The sequence below is a fragment of the Stenella coeruleoalba genome (genome assembly GCF_951394435.1).
Source record: "Stenella coeruleoalba genome assembly, chromosome: 2".
NCBI classification, from domain to species: Eukaryota; Metazoa; Chordata; class Mammalia; order Artiodactyla; family Delphinidae; genus Stenella; species Stenella coeruleoalba.
This window is the reverse complement of record NC_137147.1, coordinates 135,288,658-135,311,031: the sequence shown is the minus strand read 5'-3', so window position 1 is coordinate 135,311,031 and position 22,374 is coordinate 135,288,658. Positions and strand designations below refer to the sequence as shown.

Genomic DNA, 22,374 nt, shown 5'->3' with positions numbered 1-22,374 from the left:
CAAAATTAGGGTTCTGTTGGTAAGGTAAACAGAGTGAATGTTAGGTAAATAACTAGCAGCATTTGCCACACTGTTTTCTACTCTATCAGACGTGTTCTGTACCTGTTCTACTTGTCTCCTAACTTGCTTCTCATATTTTCTACCTCCTTGTCTTTGCTGTACATTCAGAGACATCTCCTCAGTCTTATCTTCCAGATCATCACGTCTGTTTTTAGCTATATTCACATTCTGTTATTTAGCCTACGTGTTCAATATTTTTTATTTCAGTAATTACATTTTTAATTTCTAAGAACTTTGTCTTTTCTTGCAGCAGCCTCTCCATGTCTCTGACCCTTTGAAGTTCTGTTCTGCTTTCCACAATTATCTTTTTCTTCCTCTGTTTTGGTTCTTCTCTTTCATGCTATTGTTTTTTTCAAAATATCTGATGATTCTTAGAAAGACATATCTAAGAGTGAAGGATTAGATTGATTAATAGAAAGAGGAGCATGGGTTTTCCCTGCAGTTCTTATGGCACTGTCATTATTATCATTTTTAAAAAATATTTATTCATTTGGTTGCACTGGGTCTTAGTTGCGGCAGGCGGGCTCCTTAGTTGCAGCTTGCCAGCTCCTTAGTTGCAGCACGTGGCCTCCTTAGTTGTGGCATGTGAACTCTTAGTTGCAGCATGCACGTGGGATCTAGTTCCCTGACCAGGGATCAAACCCCAGCCCCCTGCACTGGGAGTGTGGAGTCTTAACCACTGTGCCACCAGGGAAGTCTCACAGCACTATTATTTTTGTCAGTCACTTTTCTTCTGCAGGTCTAAAGACTGAGATGTTTAAGTCTTTAAGCCATTGAGTATTTTATAGCCAAAGGCCAAAGTAAAGCTACAGATAAAGGAAAATTGAGTTGCCGTTTCATTCACTTCGTCCTTCTTTCAACAAATGAACGTCTGTGTGCCAGGCACTGGGCTGCAGATGCAAAGCTGGATTGGTGGTTTATGGGACAATCAACTAGAATAGGAAATACAGGAAGGAAGAGGAGCAAGTTTTGGGAGAGGGTGATGATAACAAATCAGAGTTAAGTCCTGTCTTTTAGAAGATTGTGGACATGATGAATTGTACCTTCTGGTAGAATATCTAAATCGAGATGTATCCAATACATGGCAGATACAGAAATCTGAAACTCAAGTGTTCTGAGCTAGAGGTACACATTTTGGAGTCAACAACTTAAAGGCGATAATTAAAACAATGAAATTGAATGAGCTCACTCTGCAGTGAGCTGAGGATGGAATCCTGGAAAAAACAGTTTGAAGGGCTGAGCTGAAGAGAAAATGAGCCCATAGATGGAGACAGAGAGGAAGTGAGACAGGAGAGCTCAGGGACAGGACAGGGGGAATGGAGAATGTCTTTCAGTTTGTCCAGTTGGTTGAAAGAGCTCATTTGGTATTACTGACTCACCTGGGATAACCAGTCCATTGGTGCCAGTAGAGGTGGTCATTCCCCAAACAGCCACTCTGTGCCCTACATGCTTCATGAGTGCCTGTGGCCTGTAGTAAACCTTGTAGCCCTACTTCCTTCGACTCATCAGGGTATTCCACAGTCTGGCCGCAGCAGGGGAATCATAATTCCTCCTGCCATGATCTCATTTGACTTGTGGAACAGCTGTTAAGTAGGGAGAATTTCCCATATTGATAGATGAGGAAGCTGAGGCTTTGGGAGATGGAGTGACTTGCTGAAGGGCACACAGTGAGGTAGTGGCAGAACCAGAGCCAGAATTCAGGCCTAGAATCTAGGATTCCTCACTTTCAGCCTGTGATCTTTCTACTGTACCAGTTGCCCTTGCAGGATGTCTGCTGCATCTTCTCACCCCATGAAAGACAGGATTTAACTCTGATTTGTTCTAGTTTCCTTTTCAAATTTCAAAAATTTTCTTGGTTGTCAGTTTGTTTAAGGCATATTGCTACTGCTTTCTCAAATAATATCTATGAGAAATGATTTAAAAAGGTTACGGGTTAGTTACCTTCCAGTACATTTAAAGGACAAGTAGGGCTACATTTCTCCTCTCCAGCTCCCTGTGTATATTCTTATAGGGTGATGAAGTGGAAGGTATACAAGTTTTATTTTAAAAAAATTTTTTTTGGCTGAGCTGGGTCTTCGTTGCTGCTTGTGGGCTTTCTCTAGTTTTGGCGAGCGGGGGCTACTCTTTGTTGCGGTGTGTGGGCTTCTCATTGCAGTGGCTTCTTTTGTGGAGCATGGGCTCTAGGCGCGCAGGTTTCAGTAATTGCAGCATGTGGGCTCAGTAGTTGCAGCATGCGGGCCCCAGAGCACGCGGGCTTCAGTAGTTGCAGCACATGGGCTCAGTAGTTGTGGCTTGTGGGCTCTAGAACACGGGCTCAGTGGTTGTGGTGCACAGGCTTAGCTGCCCTGCGGCATGTGGGATCTTTCCGGATCAGGAATCAAACCCCTGTCCCCTGCATTGGCAGGCGGATTCTTAACCACTGGACTGGGAAGTCCAGTGAAGTCTGGTATACAAGTTTTAGAGACAGGCCTGAGTTCAAATCCCAGTGCTTTGCAATGTGTGGAAATTATTTGGATTATGATTTTTTAAAAATAAATTTGTTTATGTATGTATGCATGCATGCTGAGCCGGGTCTTAGTTGTGGCATGTGGAATCTTCATTGCAGCATGCGGACTCTTAGTTGCAGCATGCATGGGGGATCTAGTTCCTTGACTAGGAATCGAACCTTGGCCCCCTGCATTGGGAGTGCTGAGTCTTACCCACTGGACCACCAGGGAAGTCCCTGGATTGTGATTGAAGAAAAAAAAATTTTTTTGTAATGTGACACATTCATCAGAAATTTGAACATGATTCAGTATCAGCAGTTACTAATTTTTTTTCAAGTATGATAATGGTATTGTGGGTAGCTTAAAAAAAAGAGATCTTATCCTTTAGAAATACATACTGAAATATTTGTGGATAAAATGGGATACTATCTGGTATTTGCTTACAAAAGTAGTGGGAGAGATGGGGGGGGTATGGATTGGATGATTGTTGGAGCAGGATGATGAGTACAGGGTGATTCTGTCTACATTTATATATGGTTGAAATTCTTTAAGATTTAGAACTAAGAAAAAGAAATCCCAGTGCTGATACTTTTTGTCCTAAGTTAGGCAAACTACTTAACTTCTCTGAGCTTCCATTTTCTTACCTCTGAAATCAGAATTGTTATACTTATGTTGCAGATTTGCTGGGAAAATTAAAGTAATGTATATGGAAAACATCTGGCATAGAATCACTGATTGCTATTTTGTTGTTGTTATGTTAGGGAACTTGGAAAACATTAAACCAGTTGTTGTCTCTGAGACCTATAAGGTTCATGTTTCTTCCGAGAGGGACACTTCTGGGTCTGAACATGCTTCTCCACCTCCCCACTACTAACAAGATGGTCCTTACTGTTTCCCAGGAGCAGTTTTCTCACCCTTGCATTTTCCTTTCTCTAAAGCTGCCTTAAATAAAGGGAGGTTTAATATAAGGGAGTTCGAGAGATTTTACAGAACACAAGGTCAGGAAATACAGATTGGTCTTGCAGTGAACTAGAACTGGAAAGATGTCAGCAACCAAGGTAGCTTCTCTGCATTTCTGCTTGATTTATTTTCTTTCTGTAGATCAGAGGTTGGCAAATTTTTTTTTTGTAAAGGGCAGGGTAGTAAATATTTTAAGCTTTGTGGATTTATACAGTCTTTGTTGCAACTACTTGACTCTGAAGTTCTAGTGTGAAAGAACTGTAGACGATACATAACAAGCGGTCGTGGCTGTGTTCCAATACAACTTGATTTGCAGAAAAAGGCAGAGGATGGATTTGGCCAGTGGGCCAGAGTTTGCTGACCTGTGCTGTAGTCTTCTGAAGATCGGCTCCAATTACATCTGTGTATTCCATCCTAGTGGCCTCCAGATGGCGCGGTCAGTCCCCAAGTCCATACCACCTAGTGAATTCCTAGATTCCTAGGAAAAGGACTCTGACTGACACACACACACACCTCCTTAGGGTTGGAGAAGGGGCTGTGGTAGTCTCTTCTGAGAAGAGGGGACAAAGGGTTTGTTCAGTGAGCAGCCCTTAGAGGAAAAAAGGTGTAGGAATGGGCTGGGCATGCACTCCAAGGTACTAAATAGACCCAGGAAGATCACTGGTTTATTCTGCTTTTATCTCTTACAATCTGTTTAAGATTCAAGTAAAAATTAACCATAGTGCATGTTTTAAAGTTTAAATTTTGCCAAGCAGTAATAATCTCTAGACACCTGTTGTTTCACTCTAATAGTTACTGTGGAACTTAGTAAGTTGTTTTCCTTTCTTTTGTGTGTAGGAGATCTGTCATAACCTAGGAGTTTGCTACATTTACCTGAAACAGTTGGACAAGGTAATTTATAGAAATGGTGGTGGTGGCTGAGCGGTTGGCTGGGGATTTCACTGAGGGTACACTTGTTACAGAGGTGCCATTGCTCATTTTGTATTATTCCTACTGCTTGCCGAGATTTTTAGAAGTAAAAATTGAAACTGCCGTACACATTTATCCCCATTTTTATTCTCGTTTGTCACTAGTCATCTGTTTTTTTTCTTTCTTTCTGTTTTTAATAAGAAAGTGACAAATTCTAGAAATATGATTAGGGAATGGCAATCTAATTGCTTTCTTCCTCTCTTCTTATTTTCCACCCCCTAGTTTAATTTTCTAGAATGGAAACGCAAATGTTCAATAAAACTTAGATATCAAAAAGTGGACCTGTAAGTCTTAAAAGTGTAATTATGACCTTGTGAGCTATCTTATGCTCCAGTGGCAACTGATTTTAGTTTTCAAGGTCATTGGAAATGAATTTTTTTATTATTTTTTTTTTTGCGGTACGCGGGCCTCTCACTGTTGTGGCCTCTCCCGTTGCGGAGCACAGGCTCCGGACGCGCAGGCTCAGCGGCCATGGCTCACGGGCCCAGCCGCTCCGCGGCATGTGGGATCTTCCCGGACCGGGGCACGAACCCATGTCCCCTGCATCGGCAGGCGGACTGTCAACCACTGTGCCACCAGGGAAGCCCGGAAATGAATTTGTAATCTTAGATTTGATTTCTGAGAGTTTGTTTTTAAGGTTATTTTCCGTGTGAGATTTTTATGTTTCATTTTTATATTTCATTGTGATTAGGCTACAGTGCCTAAGGCTCTTACATCAGATAAAACATTGGCGCTTACCCTGGTACTCAGATAAGGGAAAAAATGTATATATCTTAATTGAGGGATAGACCAAATTATAGAGAACTCTAAAAGTTAATGATAGTGGGGTTGGGTAGAGTTTCCTTCATAAAGCTCCCACTTAGTGATTATGAAGTTTTATTCTCCTTTCTCCAGTGCTGACAGGACTGAGAATCTGAATTAGTTGATACCCATTTGACAGTGTTTAATATATATCAACTTGTAAACTGATGTAACCTAATCAATCCCTCAGGGGTATGAAAAAAACCTGTACCTCAGCAGTTGAGGTATGAGAATAACTTTTGCTCCTGTGAGATCCATAAAAATAAGTAATACCTATATCTATGTAAATAAAATATACATATTTAGTGGGTCCCTTAGGTTTTCTGGACAGATCTAGATCTTCATTGTTACATATTTGGTTAGGAGCTTTCTCTCTTCAGAGGATATTTCAAGCATCTACAAGGAAGTGATTAGGATGGGTATTTATGGCAGAAAGTGAAGGGTGAATACTCAGTTGAACTGAGTAAGTACATATCTATTCACAGGATTATTCTGAGCCCAGGGAGAGGTGGAATTGGTTTTTGGTCAGACCTGTATGGAGGAGAAGCATTATATTTAGATTTTACTATAAAGCCTACAGGCTAAGCAAATACAGTACCTGGCATTTATAGAAATACTTGTTGAATCAGTGAAGGACTAAACGAAGCCCTCTTCATCATCTACGAGGACATAAGCTCTTGCGTTAGCTCTGGTATACTAGTACCTAGAGCAACAGGCACTCGATGAATACATGTTGAATGAATAAATGAGGATTCATTCATTCATCAAAATATTGGTGAGGAAAATGAGGTCCACCCTGGGGAAGGGTGTGCATTTGGTCAGCGGTGCAGCTGGGGTCGAGTTTGGGGCAGACCACGATATCCCTTTTGACTTACGAAATACGAGTCATGGGTGTGAATATCAAAAAGCAGAAAACACTCAAAAAGTTTAATCATCTGTACAAGCCTCCCAAGTGGCTCTAGAGGCAGACACTCCATGTTGCCAGCTGTCCTATGAGCAAGCATGGTTTGGGTATGTTTTAGTTTTTTGGGTAGTGGGGCATTTGCTGAAATGTGATGTTCCTACATTAGTATAGCAGGAGCTCTGTCTTTACATTAGCCATACAAGGTCATTGTCCTTTCACGGTAGTGATCTGGTTCTCTTTACTCTGTCAATCTTGTTAGGCACAAGACCAGTTGCACAATGCCCTACATCTTAACAGGCATGATCTGACTTACATAATGCTGGGCAAGATCCATTTGCTGGAGGGAGACTTGGACAAGGCCATCGAAATCTACAAGAAAGCAGTGGAGTAAGTGTGTCTGTTCCTTTAGAGCAGCGAGAAACTAAAACAAAAATGGGAGCAGACATGAACTCCCAAGTCTAAGAGAGAACACGTGTGACTGTTACACATTGTGAGCTGTAGGAGCCAGAGTTACTGTTAAGCTAAGGTTTAGAGCTCCCGATTGTTTAAATAAGGAAGACAGACATGTTTCTTTCTCACCCATCAGTGTGGCTGGTCTAGCCTAGCTGGGCAGCTTTGCTCCACAAGATCAATCTGGGATCCAGGTTCCTTCCATGTTCCTTCCTCATCATTCCTTAGGTTGTTGCCTTCACCTGCATGGTTGCAGCTAACTTACTGTAGCATCTGTGCTCCAGGCTTTGGTTGGGGGAGGTGGTATAGGAAGCTAAGTACTGAATAAATAGGAAGTTGCACACATCATTCCTGCTGACATTCTGTGGTTCGAAATTAGTGAGGTGGCCACATCTAGCTGCAAGGGAGGTGGGCAGATGTGCTTAGGAGGAAGGAGAGAGCAGATTTTGGAGTCAGCTGGCAGTCTGCCATTGCGGTTTTAAACTTTATAAAAGATCTTGTGTTTCAGGATATTAGGGAGAGAAATCTCCTGATTGAGTAATAAAGATCTGGCCTTATTAGCTTGAGACCAATATCATGCTTTTGAAAAATATCATTAGGGTCAGCCAAACGCCCCTTGAAAATGTAACTGACTGGCTTTCCCAGTGTGGTGTTCTGCGTTTCTTTTCTAGGGACACATGCTATCTTGTCTTTTCTGTCTGGGGTCTTGTGTTTAAGTGGGAGAGCTGTAGCAAAATGCTGTAGTGTCTCATTGGTTAGGTCAGTTAATAGAATGCCTCATCTGTGGTTTAAGGCCACAAAGTCTGTTACTCCTGATAATAAGACTTTGAACTAAACGTAGATTTCTATTAATTTGTTAATTACCTTTGTCTTCTACCATGATAGTAACTTTTCTGGTTATATTAGTCACAACACTGCTTTTGGAATTTTCTTCAACCATATTTTATATCTGAAAAGACATAAAAATCCTTTGGTTTGGGCTTCCCTGGTGGCGCAGTGGTTGAGAGTTCACCTGCCGATGCAGGGGACGCAGGTTCATGCCCCGGTCCGGGAAGATCCCACATGCTGCGGAGCGGCTAGGCCCGTGGGCCATGGCCGCTGAGCCTGTGCATCCGGAGCCTGTGCTCTGCAACGGGAGAGGCCACAACAGTGAGAGGCCCGTGCACCGCAAAAAAAAAAAAAAAATCCTTTGGTTTAAGCTACAAAAGAGACTTCTGTCATCAAAAGGCTAAGTTTATATGGACAAGTAGGAAGGAAGCCATGTAGCGTATGTTAAAGTCTCTTTGGTGCTGGGTGGAAGCTTTAATCCCTGACCCCTGCATTCTGTAAGTTGGCTCTTCGAGCTTATTAGCTCACATAAATTACATTAGCTCACACATTCTTCTAGTGGCTGGTCAAGGACTTAAGTCACTGAAATTCTCAAAGGAGAAAACAGGTCAGCTGAGCATTTGGAGCCTCACTGAGATTATAGAAACCATTGTTTATGACCCGCAGCTTTGGAGACAGTAGTCATGTTTTGGTGGGGGGATGGACACCCACCAGAATCATGGAAGTTACTTACTTGCTTTGGGGGAGGAAGTGATTAGGATGGGTATTTATGGCAGAAAGTGAAGGGTGAATACTCAGTTGAACTGAGTAAGCTCTGTCTGGCCAGCTCAGGCCTCCCCAGGCTGGGGCTTTGGCCCCTTGTGGTTCTGGTCTCCCCATAGGTAACCAGCACCCTACCTCATTCTTAGAAACAGGAGACACTGTTCTTCACCTTCTGTCATTTTCACTGTTGAAGCTGTCTGGTGATCCTGTAGTCAGATCATGTGAGCTCAGTGTTGCTTTCGTTTTGTGACAAAGACAAATGTCATTGAGGGACTGGAAAGGCAGATAATCTTTTACTTAAGCCGGTGTTTACTCCACAAAGCCAACAGCTGATTCTTTCCTAGAGCGGGTATGTGTCCTCCTTCTTTAGTTTGGCTGTTTAGTATGGCTTTTTGTTTAATGTGGAGAGCAGAGCATTAGGGGCCTTGGGATCCTAACTTACGCGGGAAATTATGCTGGTTGGCATTGAGCGCAGTGAGAACAGGAAAAAAAAATCTCCCAAGAGGGAAAGGGCTAAACCTGTGTGTGTTCTAGACTGACTTGGTTTACAGGGCATTATTCTTGAATTCTATCAGTGTAATCAAGACAGTGGCACAAAATATTCCATAGGTTCTTTCTAAGGACTTTGGCCCTAAGAAAAGGTCCTGCGAAAGGAGTCTGGGTTCCAAGTCCCATTCTTTTTTTTTTTCTTTTTTTTGCGGTACGCGGGCCTCTCACTGTTGTGGCCTCTCCCGCTGCGGAGCACAGGCTCTGGACGCGCAGGCTCAGCGCCATGGCTCACGGGCCCAGCTGCTCCGCAGCATGTGGGATCTTCCCGGACCAGGACACGAACCCGTGTCCTCTGCATCGGCAGGTGGACTCTCAACCACTGCGCCACCAAGGAAGCCCCCAAGTCCCATTCTTTCTTGCTGAGCAATCCTCCCTGTAGCTAGGGTTGAGGTGACCTACTTTGGAAGGAAATTCCCAAATCCCTTTGAGAGTTCCTATGGGGAGTGGGAGGCACAGTGGTGTCTCAGGTAGTGCACAAGGGTGAGTTACTATGTGTGTATCTTAGTGTCTCTCATACACATCTTGTTTCCCTCTGAGCATCTCTGTGTTGCAGGTTCTCACCAGAAAATACAGAACTTCTCACAACTTTAGGATTACTCTACCTCCAGGTAAGAGGAATTCTTTGCTCATCCATGCATTGACGTTGGAAGTGTTTTTGGGTTTGTGTGTGTTGTGGTTTTCCTGCATTTTTACTTTAACACAACTTACTAAAGGTCATAAGAAGGACATGAACTTTACTCTCTGCATTTGATATTCTTTGTCTGCTAAAGGAATTAATTTTCAGCATTCAAATCAGAAGCAAATAAATCTGTTTGAGCCTAGTGCAATTACAGTTCTTATCCAACCAAGGCAAGAACACATACGAGAAGTAACTGGGGTCAGAGGGGCTGGCATTTTGTGGTGGGAGGAGAAGCTGTGGTACCGCTAGGGCTTTGGGGCAGAGGCCATTCCTGTTGTTCCTTCTTCCCAGCCACGTCCCCTAGAAAAGAGAGAAGGCAAAGCATTGTCTAGAATAAAAAGTCTCCTCTCCCCTCCACGTTCCGGAGTGTGGGTGGGATTCTCTTGGCCCCATCGCTGTTCTGTGTCTGCCTGAGGCCCTGGGACCCAGGGATCCCTCAGGGCTTCTCCCTGCCCCACACACCCCATCGAAGCCCCAGGTTCCCCTCTTAGCTGATCCTGCCTCCAACCCTGCCTTTGTGGTGGCCTTTTTGTTTGTTTCAGTTTTCTTTCAAAGGAGCTTAACCCTGGGCCTTCCCGGGCTCTGGCTTGGGAGGCTGGCCCCAGGGGAGATGCGGCAAACCAGCCCATTTCCTGCCAAGAGGCCTTGGGTGGAACAGCGCTAGTGTGGCAGAGGCTGTTCCTGGCAAACAGCTACTCTGACCTTATCAGGGGACAAATCAACAAAACAGGAGGGAAAACAAACGTGGGGATCTTAATTTCCTCTTTTAAGAATCCGGTATCTGTAGCTCTTTTTCTGTCCGAAGAACCCGGAAAAGTCAGGGTGTGTCTGATGAGGGTGTGCTTGGCCAGTCTCCTTAACTACCGTCCCCCCAGTGTAATTCTCTGGCTTTTGCTTTTTCCCAAGCTTGGCATTTACCAGAAGGCATTTGAACATCTTGGAAATGCACTGACTTACGACCCCACCAACTACAAGGTACTGCAGGCTGTCAAACCCCAGAGCCTTCACACAGATGGTCCCACCACTCTTAGAGGTGATCTGGCCCTAGAAAGCGTTCTGTATATCTGAGAAAGTACTTTTTCCTTAGAAAAGTTATAAATAAATGTGGCTCTCATTTGAAAATACTGTAAAGTGTCAGTGCTCTGCTTCTTATCTTCTAAAAGAGCACATTTGTTATATTGGGCCTGTTAACTTATGCAGAAAGCAAAACTGTAGTGCTGGTAAAGTTTTATATGTTACTTAGGAAGTTGGCAGAGCCTCTATAACTACTGTCAGAAATAAATCTGCTGAAATGACTCGATTCCTGATGAATCTGAGATTACAACTCTTGTCCAGATACGACTTTGGGGAGGAGGGAGATCATCATGTGGATATGCATCACTGAGGGAGATGCAGCAAAACCGGCTGTTAACAGTACAGACTCAGTCCTATCTTGGAAGTCGTAGTAGCCTGACGTAGCACCCCACCTTAACCCTTTTCCTTAGAGACATGAAAAGCTTGATCAGTGAAGCCTAAGGCTGACTCACCCTCTGCCCTGTGGCAGAAGGAGCTGCACCTTAGTGGCCAAAGACAGGTGCACCTGAGTTGTCTAGAGCACTTGGTGTACCAAGTAGGGGCTGTAGGGAACAGGTTAAAGGTGCTTTTTACTTACAGGGCCCTGATACTCTGAAATAGTGACTTCCCTGGCCACCAGTAGGAAAGAAATAAGCTGGGGAAAGTCAGTGACTTTTCTGTATTATGCCGAAGAGAGCCAGCGTGGGGTGCGGGAGTGTTCTTCATGAGCGTCTGTTCCAATAGCTTGGATATAGTATATAGGTCCCTGGAAGAAGCTTTTCAGTCCCACCAGTGCTGATGGGCCTGCTGAGTATCTACACTCAGGAAGGCTACTTCACTGCAACAGCCTTTTGGGAATGACTGAATTACCAACTTTCCATATCCCATGTTTTCAGGCCATCTTGGCAGCAGGCAGCATGATGCAGACCCATGGGGACTTTGATGTTGCCCTCACCAAATACAGAATTGTAGCTTGTGCTGTTCCAGAAAGTCCTCCACTCTGGAATAACATTGGGATGTGTTTCTTTGGCAAGAAGAAATACGTGGCAGTGAGTGTCTCCTCATTTTCTTGGTTTGTGTTCAGTTGCTGGTTCTGCCAGCTTGCCCCAGCCTCTCACCGAGTGCCTGCTCTCTCCTCCAGGCTATCAGCTGCCTGAAACGAGCCAACTACTTGGCACCCTTCGACTGGAAGATTCTGTATAATCTGGGCCTCGTCCACTTGACTATGCAGCAGTACGCATCAGCCTTCCATTTTCTCAGTGCAGCCATCAACTTCCAGCCAAAGATGGGGGAGCTCTACATGCTCTTGGCTGGTAAGAGACATTTGTGTGAAGAACCCCTTTCGCAGTCTGTACTCAGGGAAAAATGAATTAGAATCATAGGAGGCCAGTGGTTAAATGTCCCATAGCAGCCATTCCCTTGCAGATCCCATAGGAATCTGGATTACTGTCCTGGAGTTTGAAGAAATATGAAAGAAAAAGATGACAAAGCACCTTGTTGCTTCTCACTTAGGGGAATTTCACTCAGAGACCAGCAGGTTCAATCAGGTTCGTCTCTAGTTCATCTTTTAACAGTGGTTTTCCCATGACAGTTCATCTATTGAATCCAGCCAAGCTCCAGTTATCAGCAGGTGTTAAGATCTTGGGCTTTAGGTAGGGTCCTGCCTCTACTACTTACTAGCTATATCTCATAGGGTTGATGAAAGGATTACATGATTAGACACAATGAATGTTAACTACTGGTTTTGTTGTCATTATATAATTAGTCTATTACTGTTGTTGCTCTACAGTATAAAAGTACTGACTAAATATTCTTTCTGGGGGATACTTCTCCTTATACTAAATATTCTTTCCGGAGGATACTTCTCCGTATACTAAAGTTAAGAAATGTATACCTAAAAGCAGTTTCCATGTTCTCATTGACAGTAGTCTTCAGGTGTCTTTTTGGGGGTTTTTTTGTTTGTGTGTTTTGGTCATTACTGTGAGGTTCTGATTTATGAGAGAAAGGTTGCAAAAACAAATTGAGTGGTGGTTACTTGGGGGCTGTCTGAATACAAAGATAGCCCAGTCATAATGGGATACAGGAGTGTAAACAAATGGCTGTACTGTATGGCATAAGCAGCAATTCTAACTTCGCAAAGTAGAGATGATCTTCACACTGAGTTGTGAAGAGATAAGCTGGAATTCAGTAGTACAGGATGGCTGAGAAGTCCCTGCGTAAAGGCATGCAGCCATGAAACTGCAAGAGGTACCAGGCCATTATGGGCAATAGTGGTGTAGAACGTGGTGGGAGACGAGTCAGGAGAGGTAGTCTGGCGTCAGCGTATGGAGGACCATTGAGTACAGCACAGGGACTGTACACTTGATCCCAGAGGCTCTGTTTTTCCCAGCTGTGTTCGTGGATCTCCTCTTGTGTCTGGTAGAAGTAGATGAACAGCTGGGGAGGTGGAGTGGGCAGGGCTTCCAGAGCAGCTCTGCTGTTGTTTGGGTTATAGGTCAGGCTTTCAGAAAGTACTGATTTAAAAAGGGAGAGTGATCTGTTGCTAAACAAAAGTTTAAAGGTGCGGTTATGGGTGCTGGAGAGCAGTGAGCATGTGAGTATTCCTGAGTAGGCCAGTGACGCGGTCAGATTTGTCTCAGTCAGCGAGATACCTGGCAGCCTGCGCTGTGGCAAGCGGGACAGTGCCCTTGGGGAACAAAACGGAAGGCCTGACACGACTAAACCAGGGCAGTGTCACCAAAGCAGCTGTAAAAAATGGAATTCATGGAACCCAGCCGCTGACTAACTGTGGAGAGGGGACCGTTGAACAAGATGATACCTGGAATCCAAGCTGAGTGGCTGTGCAGATGGTGGTGCCAGGAGCTGGGCGGGCACAGCAGGAGTTAGTTAGGTTTGGCGGCTGAATGAACTGCCGTCTTGAAACATTGCCTGTGTTTTCTCCGCTGGGCTCTTCAGCCACTGCACTCACTTTCTTCGTTGCAGTGGCTCTGACCAACCTGGAAGACACAGAGAATGCCAGGAGAGCCTACACAGAAGCAGTCCGCCTGGATAAGTAAGCCGCCCTGTCGGGAACGCCGCTGGGAGGGCTGAGCGCCGCAGAGCCGCGAGGTGGCGCCACGGCCCCGGCGTTGCCGAGCCAGCCCAGCTGCTCGCTCCCCGGGCCTCTGTGCGCAGCGGGCCTCTGTGCTGCAGGACGTGGCTCTGAGCACAGAGTGGCTCGGCAGGACCCGACGCTGACTCAGTTCTGAGAAAACGTTTCCAGCCCTTAGTAGTCAGGAGGCCAGAGAAAGTGAGAGCTGCCAGTGGGCTTGGGCTGTTGATAGCTGTGGGCTCGCTGGAATGTCACATGGGACTCTGGGCTCAGTTTAATTTAAGATAAACTTGACTCTCCTGGGATTTATTCCATTGGCCTCTGTTAGGCAGCAGGGTAGGGACCTGTTTTTCGTCTCTTTTGAGGGCTGAGATGTCAGGCTTGGTCCCCGTACCTGTTTTGCTGGTTGGGAAGTTAATTCCCTGATTCTTCTCCAAAGGTCCACACAACACGTGTGTGCCCCACCTTGCTGTGGAGTGGAGCTGTCTGTACTTAGCCAGTTTTATTTTTGTGCAGTGAGAAGGATCTCTAAGTGACCATGTGTTGCGAAGCCCCAGCTCCATAAGAATCGCTGTCTGTTTGCACAGGTGTAATCCTTTGGTAAACCTGAACTATGCTGTGCTGCTGTACAACCAGGGAGAGGAGAGGGGCGCCCTGGCCCAGTACCAGGAGATGGAGAAGAAAGTCAACCTACTCAAGGACAGCAGCTCCCTGGAATTTGACCCGGAGGTAAGCCTTGGCTCCTAGGAGTCATAAGCAAGCTGTCACGAGACTTTTGAATCAAGCCCAAATAACCCAAATATAAGGTGTTATATAGGCTCATGCCTGTTTTGGCTTAGACATTCCTAGTGGCATGAATTCTTCAATTAAGAACAGCTTGAGAAGAAACTTTCCTGGATGAAAATAATAAGAGGAAATTCAGGCTTACTGAGTTATATCCAGTATTGATAGACCTCAGCTCAAATGAGTTGTATTATGTCTCTTTGTAGCTTCCTCCCATTCTCCTCACATAGAAAAGGCAGGAATTTAGTCCAACAATGCACCAAACTTGAATTGTTGGGTTTGAGAGCCTTTAAAGAACTCCCTTGCCATCCACTCAGGGCAATGTGGTCTCTGCTGTTTGAGAATGATTTCTTTGCAGTAAGTGTTTCCTCCCTCAAATGCTAGTACAGCAGACACTATTTCAGCTAATCCCCACCTGCCTGCTGAAGACCTGGGATGAGGCTTGTCTTTGCCAGTCAGCCCTGTGACTCTTTTTTTTTTTCCTTCCCACTTGGGCACAAGATGGTGGAGACGGCCCAGAAGTTGGGAGCTGCTCTCCAGGTCGGGGAGGCACTGGTCTGGACTAAACCAGTTAAAGATCCCAAATCAAAGCAGCGGACCACTTCAACCAGTAAAGCCGCCAGTTTCCAGCAGCCTCTGGGTTCTAATCAAGCTCTAGGACAGGCAATGTCTTCAGCAGCCGCGTATAGGAAGCTCCCCTCAGGTAGGAAGCTACACACAGCTATATGAAGACCTGTGGGTACAAGCCACATGTGCCTGCAGAGAGATTACAGCCTTGGAATGAGGCTTGTGCTTTTCAGACTCAGGACACATCCAACGTAGTGCTGCCTAGAAGGGGGAAAAAGCCCAAGGGTGGCCAAACTGTCACTTGTTTCCTTAAGGCAATTTGTGTAAAAGTTAACAGCTACTGGCAGGCTTAGCTGGATGTCGGTACACTGGGTCTTTACAATATTCAGGTTTAGAAATACATTGCAGCACCATTCGTTACGTAGTCTCACTTTAATTCTCACTGCCTTATAAGTCAGCATGGTGCAGGTAATTAAACATTTCTTTTATAAGGTCACTGAAGGCACACTTGACTGTTGCTTTATTTCTTCAGTTATGGTCTTCCTTCACAGCTGCCCAGATATGCCACAGTCCCACTAGTCTCAGAAAATATGGGTTTTTTTCTTGAAACTTGACAGTGAAAATATTGATTTCTTCTGGAACCATGGAACTGAGAATTCAAGCTGTTTGTTTTGTTACTAGGTGTCGGAGGAACATCCCAGCTCACAAAGCCACCATCTCTTCCTCTGGAGCCAGAGCCCACTGTGGAAGCGCAACCAACTGAAGCATCAGCACAAATAAGAGAAAAATAGGTGTAGGATGAGCCGAGAGTTGGGGTTTCTTGGGCGAGGATGTTCCAGATTAGGAAAGGTCCCGTGACACAGGCAGCACGGAGGCCAGCACGTTCCCTGGGCATCATGAGCTGGAACGCAGAACGTGTTACGATGATCACGAGGAGGCTGAGGCCTGCGCAGCCCCTGCTGCCCCGTCAGCCGGAAACGAGCAAGAAGATGGCCCAGACAGGTTCCCGAAGAATTGAGAGCAAGGCTTCGGCTCTATGTATGTAGTTCCAAGAGCCAGCAGGGCATGTGATGCTATCTGTGTCGGAAAGGACTTTCTCTTGGCTGGCGGACCCCTTCCTTTGTGGAAGGAAAGTCTGAGACATACCTCCGCGCAGCAGTCCTGTCATGACAAAGCCTTGTCTTAGCTGAGCTGATCCTTGGGCTGTGTGGTATATCAGCCACTGAAGCAAACACAAATCTTTGATTAATAATCCAGCTCTGATAGTCTAAAAGAAAAAAAAAATGATGAAACAAGCTCTTTAAATTGAGGCCCAGGCTACTGAGTATCCCAGCTGCACTTGCCCAAGAGCATCCAGAACAAGTCCCTATATCTTGTTCTTGAGAGGTCAGAGTGTAGAGCCAGACCATGTCAGGATGAAAAGAAGTAAAGGGCTGGTCTGGTGTCAGCACCAAGGATTTAACAAAACGGAAGTGCTGCTTAACTGAGGAATTTTTATTTGACAATCAATGATACCACTGACCAGATGTTATCAATACATTATATCTATAGATACTTTTCAGAATAAGGATTATGTATCATCCCTTTGGGGAAAGTTATTCAGGTATAAAAATGAGGGATCACAAAAAAAAACTTTTTAAAAGAACCTCGTACCTGCCCAGTCTTTGGGGCTTGTGGATTTGCAGTCTCTCATTCACTCTGTTGAGAAAGGAGCTATTCTAATTCCTAGTATGGGAGTTGCTCATGTCATCACAGGAAAATTACATGACAATTAGAAAAATGAGACCAAGTACACAGTTACAGATACAGACATGGTTTTAGATGGCTCAAATTAGAGGCAAGAAAGCGGAAGCGTGTTCTTCTTACTGAATAATATTAGTACAAAACGAAGTAAAATTTTGGAGTGTATGAGTACAATGATCATTTTGTTCTTAAGGAAAAATCCCAATTGTCTGATAATAGAGAGTAGCTCACAATGGACCAATCCTCCCACAGACAACAAATATAAACCAGTGGGTAAATGTAAAATACTATCTATCTTGGTTTAATTAAAAAAAAATACACATAACTGTTCCAAGTAAAAATTATAACATTATAACTAAAGGACAAGGGGGTATATGGAAACTTATGGTTGAAAGGTTTTTATATTTCACATGATATGGTACAAAACTAATCCTAAATAGTTTGTGAAAAGTTAAGGCTGTATATTATAATCCCTAGAGTAACCATTAAAAAGATGCAAAGAAGCACAGCTATTGGGTTGGCCAAAAAGTTTTTTTTTTTTTTTCCTCTGTAAGACAGCTCTAGTAGCCCTTAGCTGGAAGACTGTAAAAGGCACCTGGAACAGTTCTTTACTCAAAAAGATAAAAAGTTTCGGGAAGATGGAATTATGAAGTTGCCTGAAAAATGGCAGAAGGTAGTGGAAGAAAACGGTGACTACGTTGACTACGTTGTTCAATAAAGTTCTTGGTGAAAATGAAAAATGCATCTTTTTACTTAAAAACCAAAGGAACTTTTTGGCCAACCCAATAAAAAGACAGTAGAGAGGGGGGTAAAAAAAACAGATGGAACAAGGAGAAAATAAATAGCAAAATGTTAAATGTAAATCCAGTCATGTCAATAACTACATTAAAATGTAATTAGACTTAAAAATGTAAGTGGACTAAACATGTCAGTTGAAAAGCACAGAGGGGCTTACCTGGTGGCGTGGTGGCTGAGAGTCCACCTGCCGATGCAGGGGACAGGCGTTCGTGCCCCGGTCCGGGAGGAGCCCACATGCTGTGGAGCGGCTGGGCCTGTGAGCCATGGCCGCTGAGCCTGCACGTCCAGAGCCTGTGCTCCGCAACAGGAGAGGCCACAGCAGTGAGAGGCCCGCGTACCGCAAAACAAGCGAATAATCAAAAAAAACACAGAAAGGATAAAAAAGCCTAGTGCTATACTAATGTTAGATAAAGTAGACTTCAAAACAAGGGGTGTTACCAGAAATAAAGGGGGGCATTTCATAATGATAAACAGTCAATTCAGTAGAAAACCATAAATATGTATGCAACTAACATTACTTCACAGTACATCAAGTAAAAATTGATAGAATTTAATCCACGATCATAGTTGGATATGTTAGCACTTTTTCTTTCAGCAATTGATAGAATTAATTAGACAAAAAGTGTAAAAGGACATATTGCCCAGCTTGTCAATTTCTGTTGACATTTATAGAACACTACAAGCAGTAACTGTAGAAAATACATTCTTTGCAAGTGCACATAATACATTTAGCAAGACAGACCAAATGCTGGGCCATAAAATAAGTCTCAAAAGTCAACAGATTGAAATTTCCAGAATATGTTCTCTATACACAATGAAATTGTATTAGAAATTAATAATGATATCTAGAAAACCTACATATTTGGAAATTAAACACACATACTTGTAATAAGGAAGAAATCAAAAGAGAAATTAGAAAATATTTTGAACTGAATAGTGAAAACAAAATTTGGGGGGTTCAGTTAAGAGCTGTGCTTATAAGGAAACTTAGAGCTATAAATGCTTCTATTAGAACAAATGAAAGGTAGAAAATCACTGATAAAGGTTTCTACCTTAAGCTAAAAAAAAAGCAAAATAAACCCAAAGTACAGAAAATATTAAAGAAAAATCTAAGAAGCTGAAAGTTCTATGAAAAAACACACGCACAAAAATGGACAAATCCCTAGCTAAACTGATGAAGGGAAAAAAGAGGAGACAAATTACCAATATCAGGAATGAAAGAGGGGATAGCATTACAGGTCCTGTACAACATGGAAAAGATAAAGGAATGTTATGAAAAATTTTATGATAATAAAACAACTTGGATGTAATATACAAAATCTTTGAAAAATGCAACATACCCAAACTGAAACAAGATGAAATGTAAAGGCTTCATAGGTCCGATCAAAGGAATTGAATCTGTAAATCAAATCCTACCCTAAGCAAACTCTTGGCTCAGATGATTTCACCAGTGAATTCTATTAAATCCAGTCTTACAAAAATTTTTAAAAAACAGGATCAAGAACTTCCCATTATGCCATGAAGAAAATGAAAGTCAATCTACAGATTGAGAATATATTCACAAGATACATCTGACAAAGGACTGATATCCAGAAAATACAAAAACTCCTACAACTCAATAATATAAAAACTAATAACCCAAACAACAACATACACAAACCAAATGAAAAAAAAATGGGCAAAAAATTTGGACACCTCACAAAGATACATGAAAGGCCAGTAAGCATGTGACAACGTGCTCAATGTCCATCATCAAGGAAATGCAAAATAAAACCACAATGAAATACCACTGTGTACACATCAAAATGGCTAAAATTAAACAATGACAACTCTAAATACTGGCAAGAACAAGAAACAACCAGAACTGTCATGCATCATTGGTGGGAGTGTAAAATGGGCCATCCGCTTTGGAGAAAGGTCTGTCACTTATCTCATGATATACATTCTTCCCAGCAATTCTACTCCCATGTATTACCCAAGAGGAAGGAAAATGCCCACACAGACTTGTCGATAACATTATTCATAAAAGCCCCAAATGGAAACACCATATTCACAGTGGAATACTATTTAGCCACAAAAGGCAACAAACTACATGCAACAACATAATCTCAAAAACACTGTGCTGAACGAAAAGGGTTTTTACAGCTACAGTAATTAAAACAGTATGGTACTGGCACAAAAACATAAATATAGATGAATGGACCAGGATAGAAGGCCCAGAAATAAACCCATGCACTTATGATCAATTAATCTACCACAAAGGAGGCAAGAATATACAATGGAGAAAAGAAAGTCTCTTCGATAAGTGGTGCTGGGAAAACTGGACAGCTACATGTGAAAGAGTGAAATTAGAACATCCTCTAACACAACAAAAATAAACTCAAAATGGATTAAAGACCTAAATGTAAGACTGGATACTATAAAACTCCTAAAGGAAAACATAAGCAGAGCACTCTTCGACATAAATTGCAGCAATATCTTTTTGGATCTGTCTCCTAGAGTAATGGAAATAAAAACAAAAATAAACAAATGGGACCTAATTAAACTTAAAAGCTTCCAAACAGCAAAGGAAACCATAAACAAAACGAAAAGACAAACTACAGAATGGGAGAAAGTATTTGCAAACGATGCAACTGAAAAGGGGTTAATTTCCAAAATATACAAACATAACAGCTCAATATCAAAAAAAACCCCCAAACAACCCAATTAAAAAATGGGCAGAAGATCTAAAAAGACATTTTTCCAAACAAGACATACAGATGGCCAAAAGGCATGTGAAAAGATGCTCAACATCGCTAATTAGAGAAATTCAAATCAAAACTACAATGAGGTATCACCTCACAACAGTCAGAATGGCCATCAAAAAGTCTACAAATAACAAATGCTGGAGAGGGTGTGGAGAAAAGGGAACCCTCTTGCACTACTGGTGGGAAAGTAAATTGATACAGCCACTATGGAGAACAGTATGGAGGTTCCTTAAAAAACTAAAAGTAGAGCTACCATATGATCCTGCAATCCCACTACTAGGCATATATCCAGAGAAAACCATAATTCGAAAAGGTACATGCACCTCAGTGTTCATTCACTGCAGCATGATTTACAATAGCCAAGATATGGAAGCAACCTAAATGTCCATCGACGGGTGAATGGATAATGAAGATGTGGTACATATGCACAATGGAATATTACTCAGCCATTAAAAAGAATGCCATTTGCAGCAACATGGATGGACCTAGAGATTACCATACTAAGTGAAGCAAGCCAGACAAAGACAAATATATGATACTGCTTATATGGGGAATCTAAAAAACTGATACAAATAAACTTATTTATAAAACAAAGACTCACAGACATAGAAAACAAACTTAGGGTTACCAAAGGGGAAGGGGGGGAGATAAATTAGGAGTTTGGGATTAAAATATACACACTACTAAATATAAAATAGATAATCAACAAGGACCTACTGTATAGTACAGGGAACTCTACTCAGTATTCTGTAATAACCTATAATGGAAGAGAATGTATCACTCTGCTGTATACCTGAAACGAACACAACATTGTAAATCAACTATATTTCAACAAAAATTTTTAAAAAAATCAGTGAGGAGACATAAAAAAATAAAACTGAAAAGAGCTTTATACAAAAGGACTAAATACTGTATGATTCCATTTCTATGAAGTTCCAGAACAGGCAAAACTAATTTATGGTGAAAAAGATTATAGTGGGTGCTTCAGGGGGCTGGGGTTGAGGGTGAGGCTGAGTATAACTTGGAAGTAGCCTGAGGGACCTATCTGAGACAATGGAAGCATTCTGTATCTGGATAGGCACTTGGGTTAGATAGGTATATACTTTTCTCAAAACTTACCAAATGGACTTAAAATTTGTAGTTTCACTGTTTGAAAATCTTTACCTAAAGAAAGAGCAAAAAATAAAATGTTAAATTATCATTGTGGTAGCTTTTCAATGATTTTCAGTAGTCCTAAAGACACCCAGAAAATTGCCTGTTCAGTTTACTGACAGTTATTAAACTTTTATGTACATGCTACATACTGTGCTAATACTTTCCTCCACATTCCTCTTTAATTAAGAACCCTATGAAGGTAAGGACCCTTATTAGCCCAGTTTTACAGATGAGGAAAAATGAGGCTCAGGAAAGGTACCTTGTCCAATGTCATACAATACTCACCACCTCAAACTCTGCACAGAATTTGAATTTCTTCTGCTGATGAATAATTACCTCTGCCCCACTCAAACTTGACAGAGTAAGAGAATAAAATGCAAACTAAATCTGCGCAATAAATATTACTGATTTTTGGCTGAATTCTTATCTCCTGACAGTGTTTTGTGTGCTGCAGCTTTTCCCTGGGTGTTAAATCAATTTCAAGGGAATGCAAGAGTGTTAGAACATTTTTAGGAAGGATCATTTTTCACCAGGCACCCTTTCCAGTATAGGGGATTTTCAAGCTTTTCTTCTTCATATAAAATCATACATGGAGATCTCTGTAAAATATAGTTCAAAGCAAAGGGGCCTGAAGCTCCACCTCTTGTTTCTCCTGCCTTTCCAACTCACTTCTGCCTCCACCTGTCTGTCCTGGGTGATACAGCCCAGTTAATCTTACTTCCAAAGCTTAGCCTACTTCTCAACAAGGTGGGACGTTCACAGAGGGATGCATGTATATTCGTATCTACACACACACATTCAGGAATACAGAAAGTTTTACAAAACAATACTTAAAATAATTCTCCCCATAATGTATGATGCATTTTGATACTTTCTATAAACACCAAGTTGATTTAGTAATGATTAATCGTTCAAAACCCACCTTTTGAAAAACACTGCTCTGAGGTACATGCTGCCCACGTCTCCTGAACGCCTTCCTCGACATCACC

At 42.6% G+C, this 22,374-nt stretch overlaps 1 protein-coding gene across 4 annotated transcripts in view; it reads left to right on the top strand.

Annotated features, from left to right (window-relative positions):
• BBS4 (Bardet-Biedl syndrome 4) overlaps positions 1 to 22,300 on the top strand; it is a 72,934-nt gene extending 50,634 nt beyond the window's left edge. The window contains exons 7-16 of one of the 4 annotated variants that reach the window (XM_079907526.1): positions 4,344 to 4,397; positions 6,440 to 6,567; positions 9,323 to 9,377; positions 10,355 to 10,423; positions 11,398 to 11,550; positions 11,643 to 11,814; positions 13,484 to 13,553; positions 14,180 to 14,321; positions 14,877 to 15,078; positions 15,624 to 22,300. In XM_079907526.1, coding sequence (XP_079763652.1) covers positions 4,344 to 4,397; positions 6,440 to 6,567; positions 9,323 to 9,377; positions 10,355 to 10,423; positions 11,398 to 11,550; positions 11,643 to 11,814; positions 13,484 to 13,553; positions 14,180 to 14,321; positions 14,877 to 15,078; positions 15,624 to 15,733 — 1,155 coding nt within the window. In that variant the 3' untranslated portion in view covers positions 15,734 to 22,300. Of the gene's footprint in view, positions 1 to 4,343; positions 4,398 to 6,439; positions 6,568 to 9,322; positions 9,378 to 10,354; positions 10,424 to 11,397; positions 11,551 to 11,642; positions 11,815 to 13,483; positions 13,554 to 14,179; positions 14,322 to 14,876; positions 15,079 to 15,623 lie in introns of those variants that run through there. The other 3 variants (XM_079907527.1, XM_079907529.1, XM_079907528.1) reach the window with 3 other exon arrangements.
• The last annotated feature ends 74 nt before the right edge of the window (positions 22,301 to 22,374 follow it).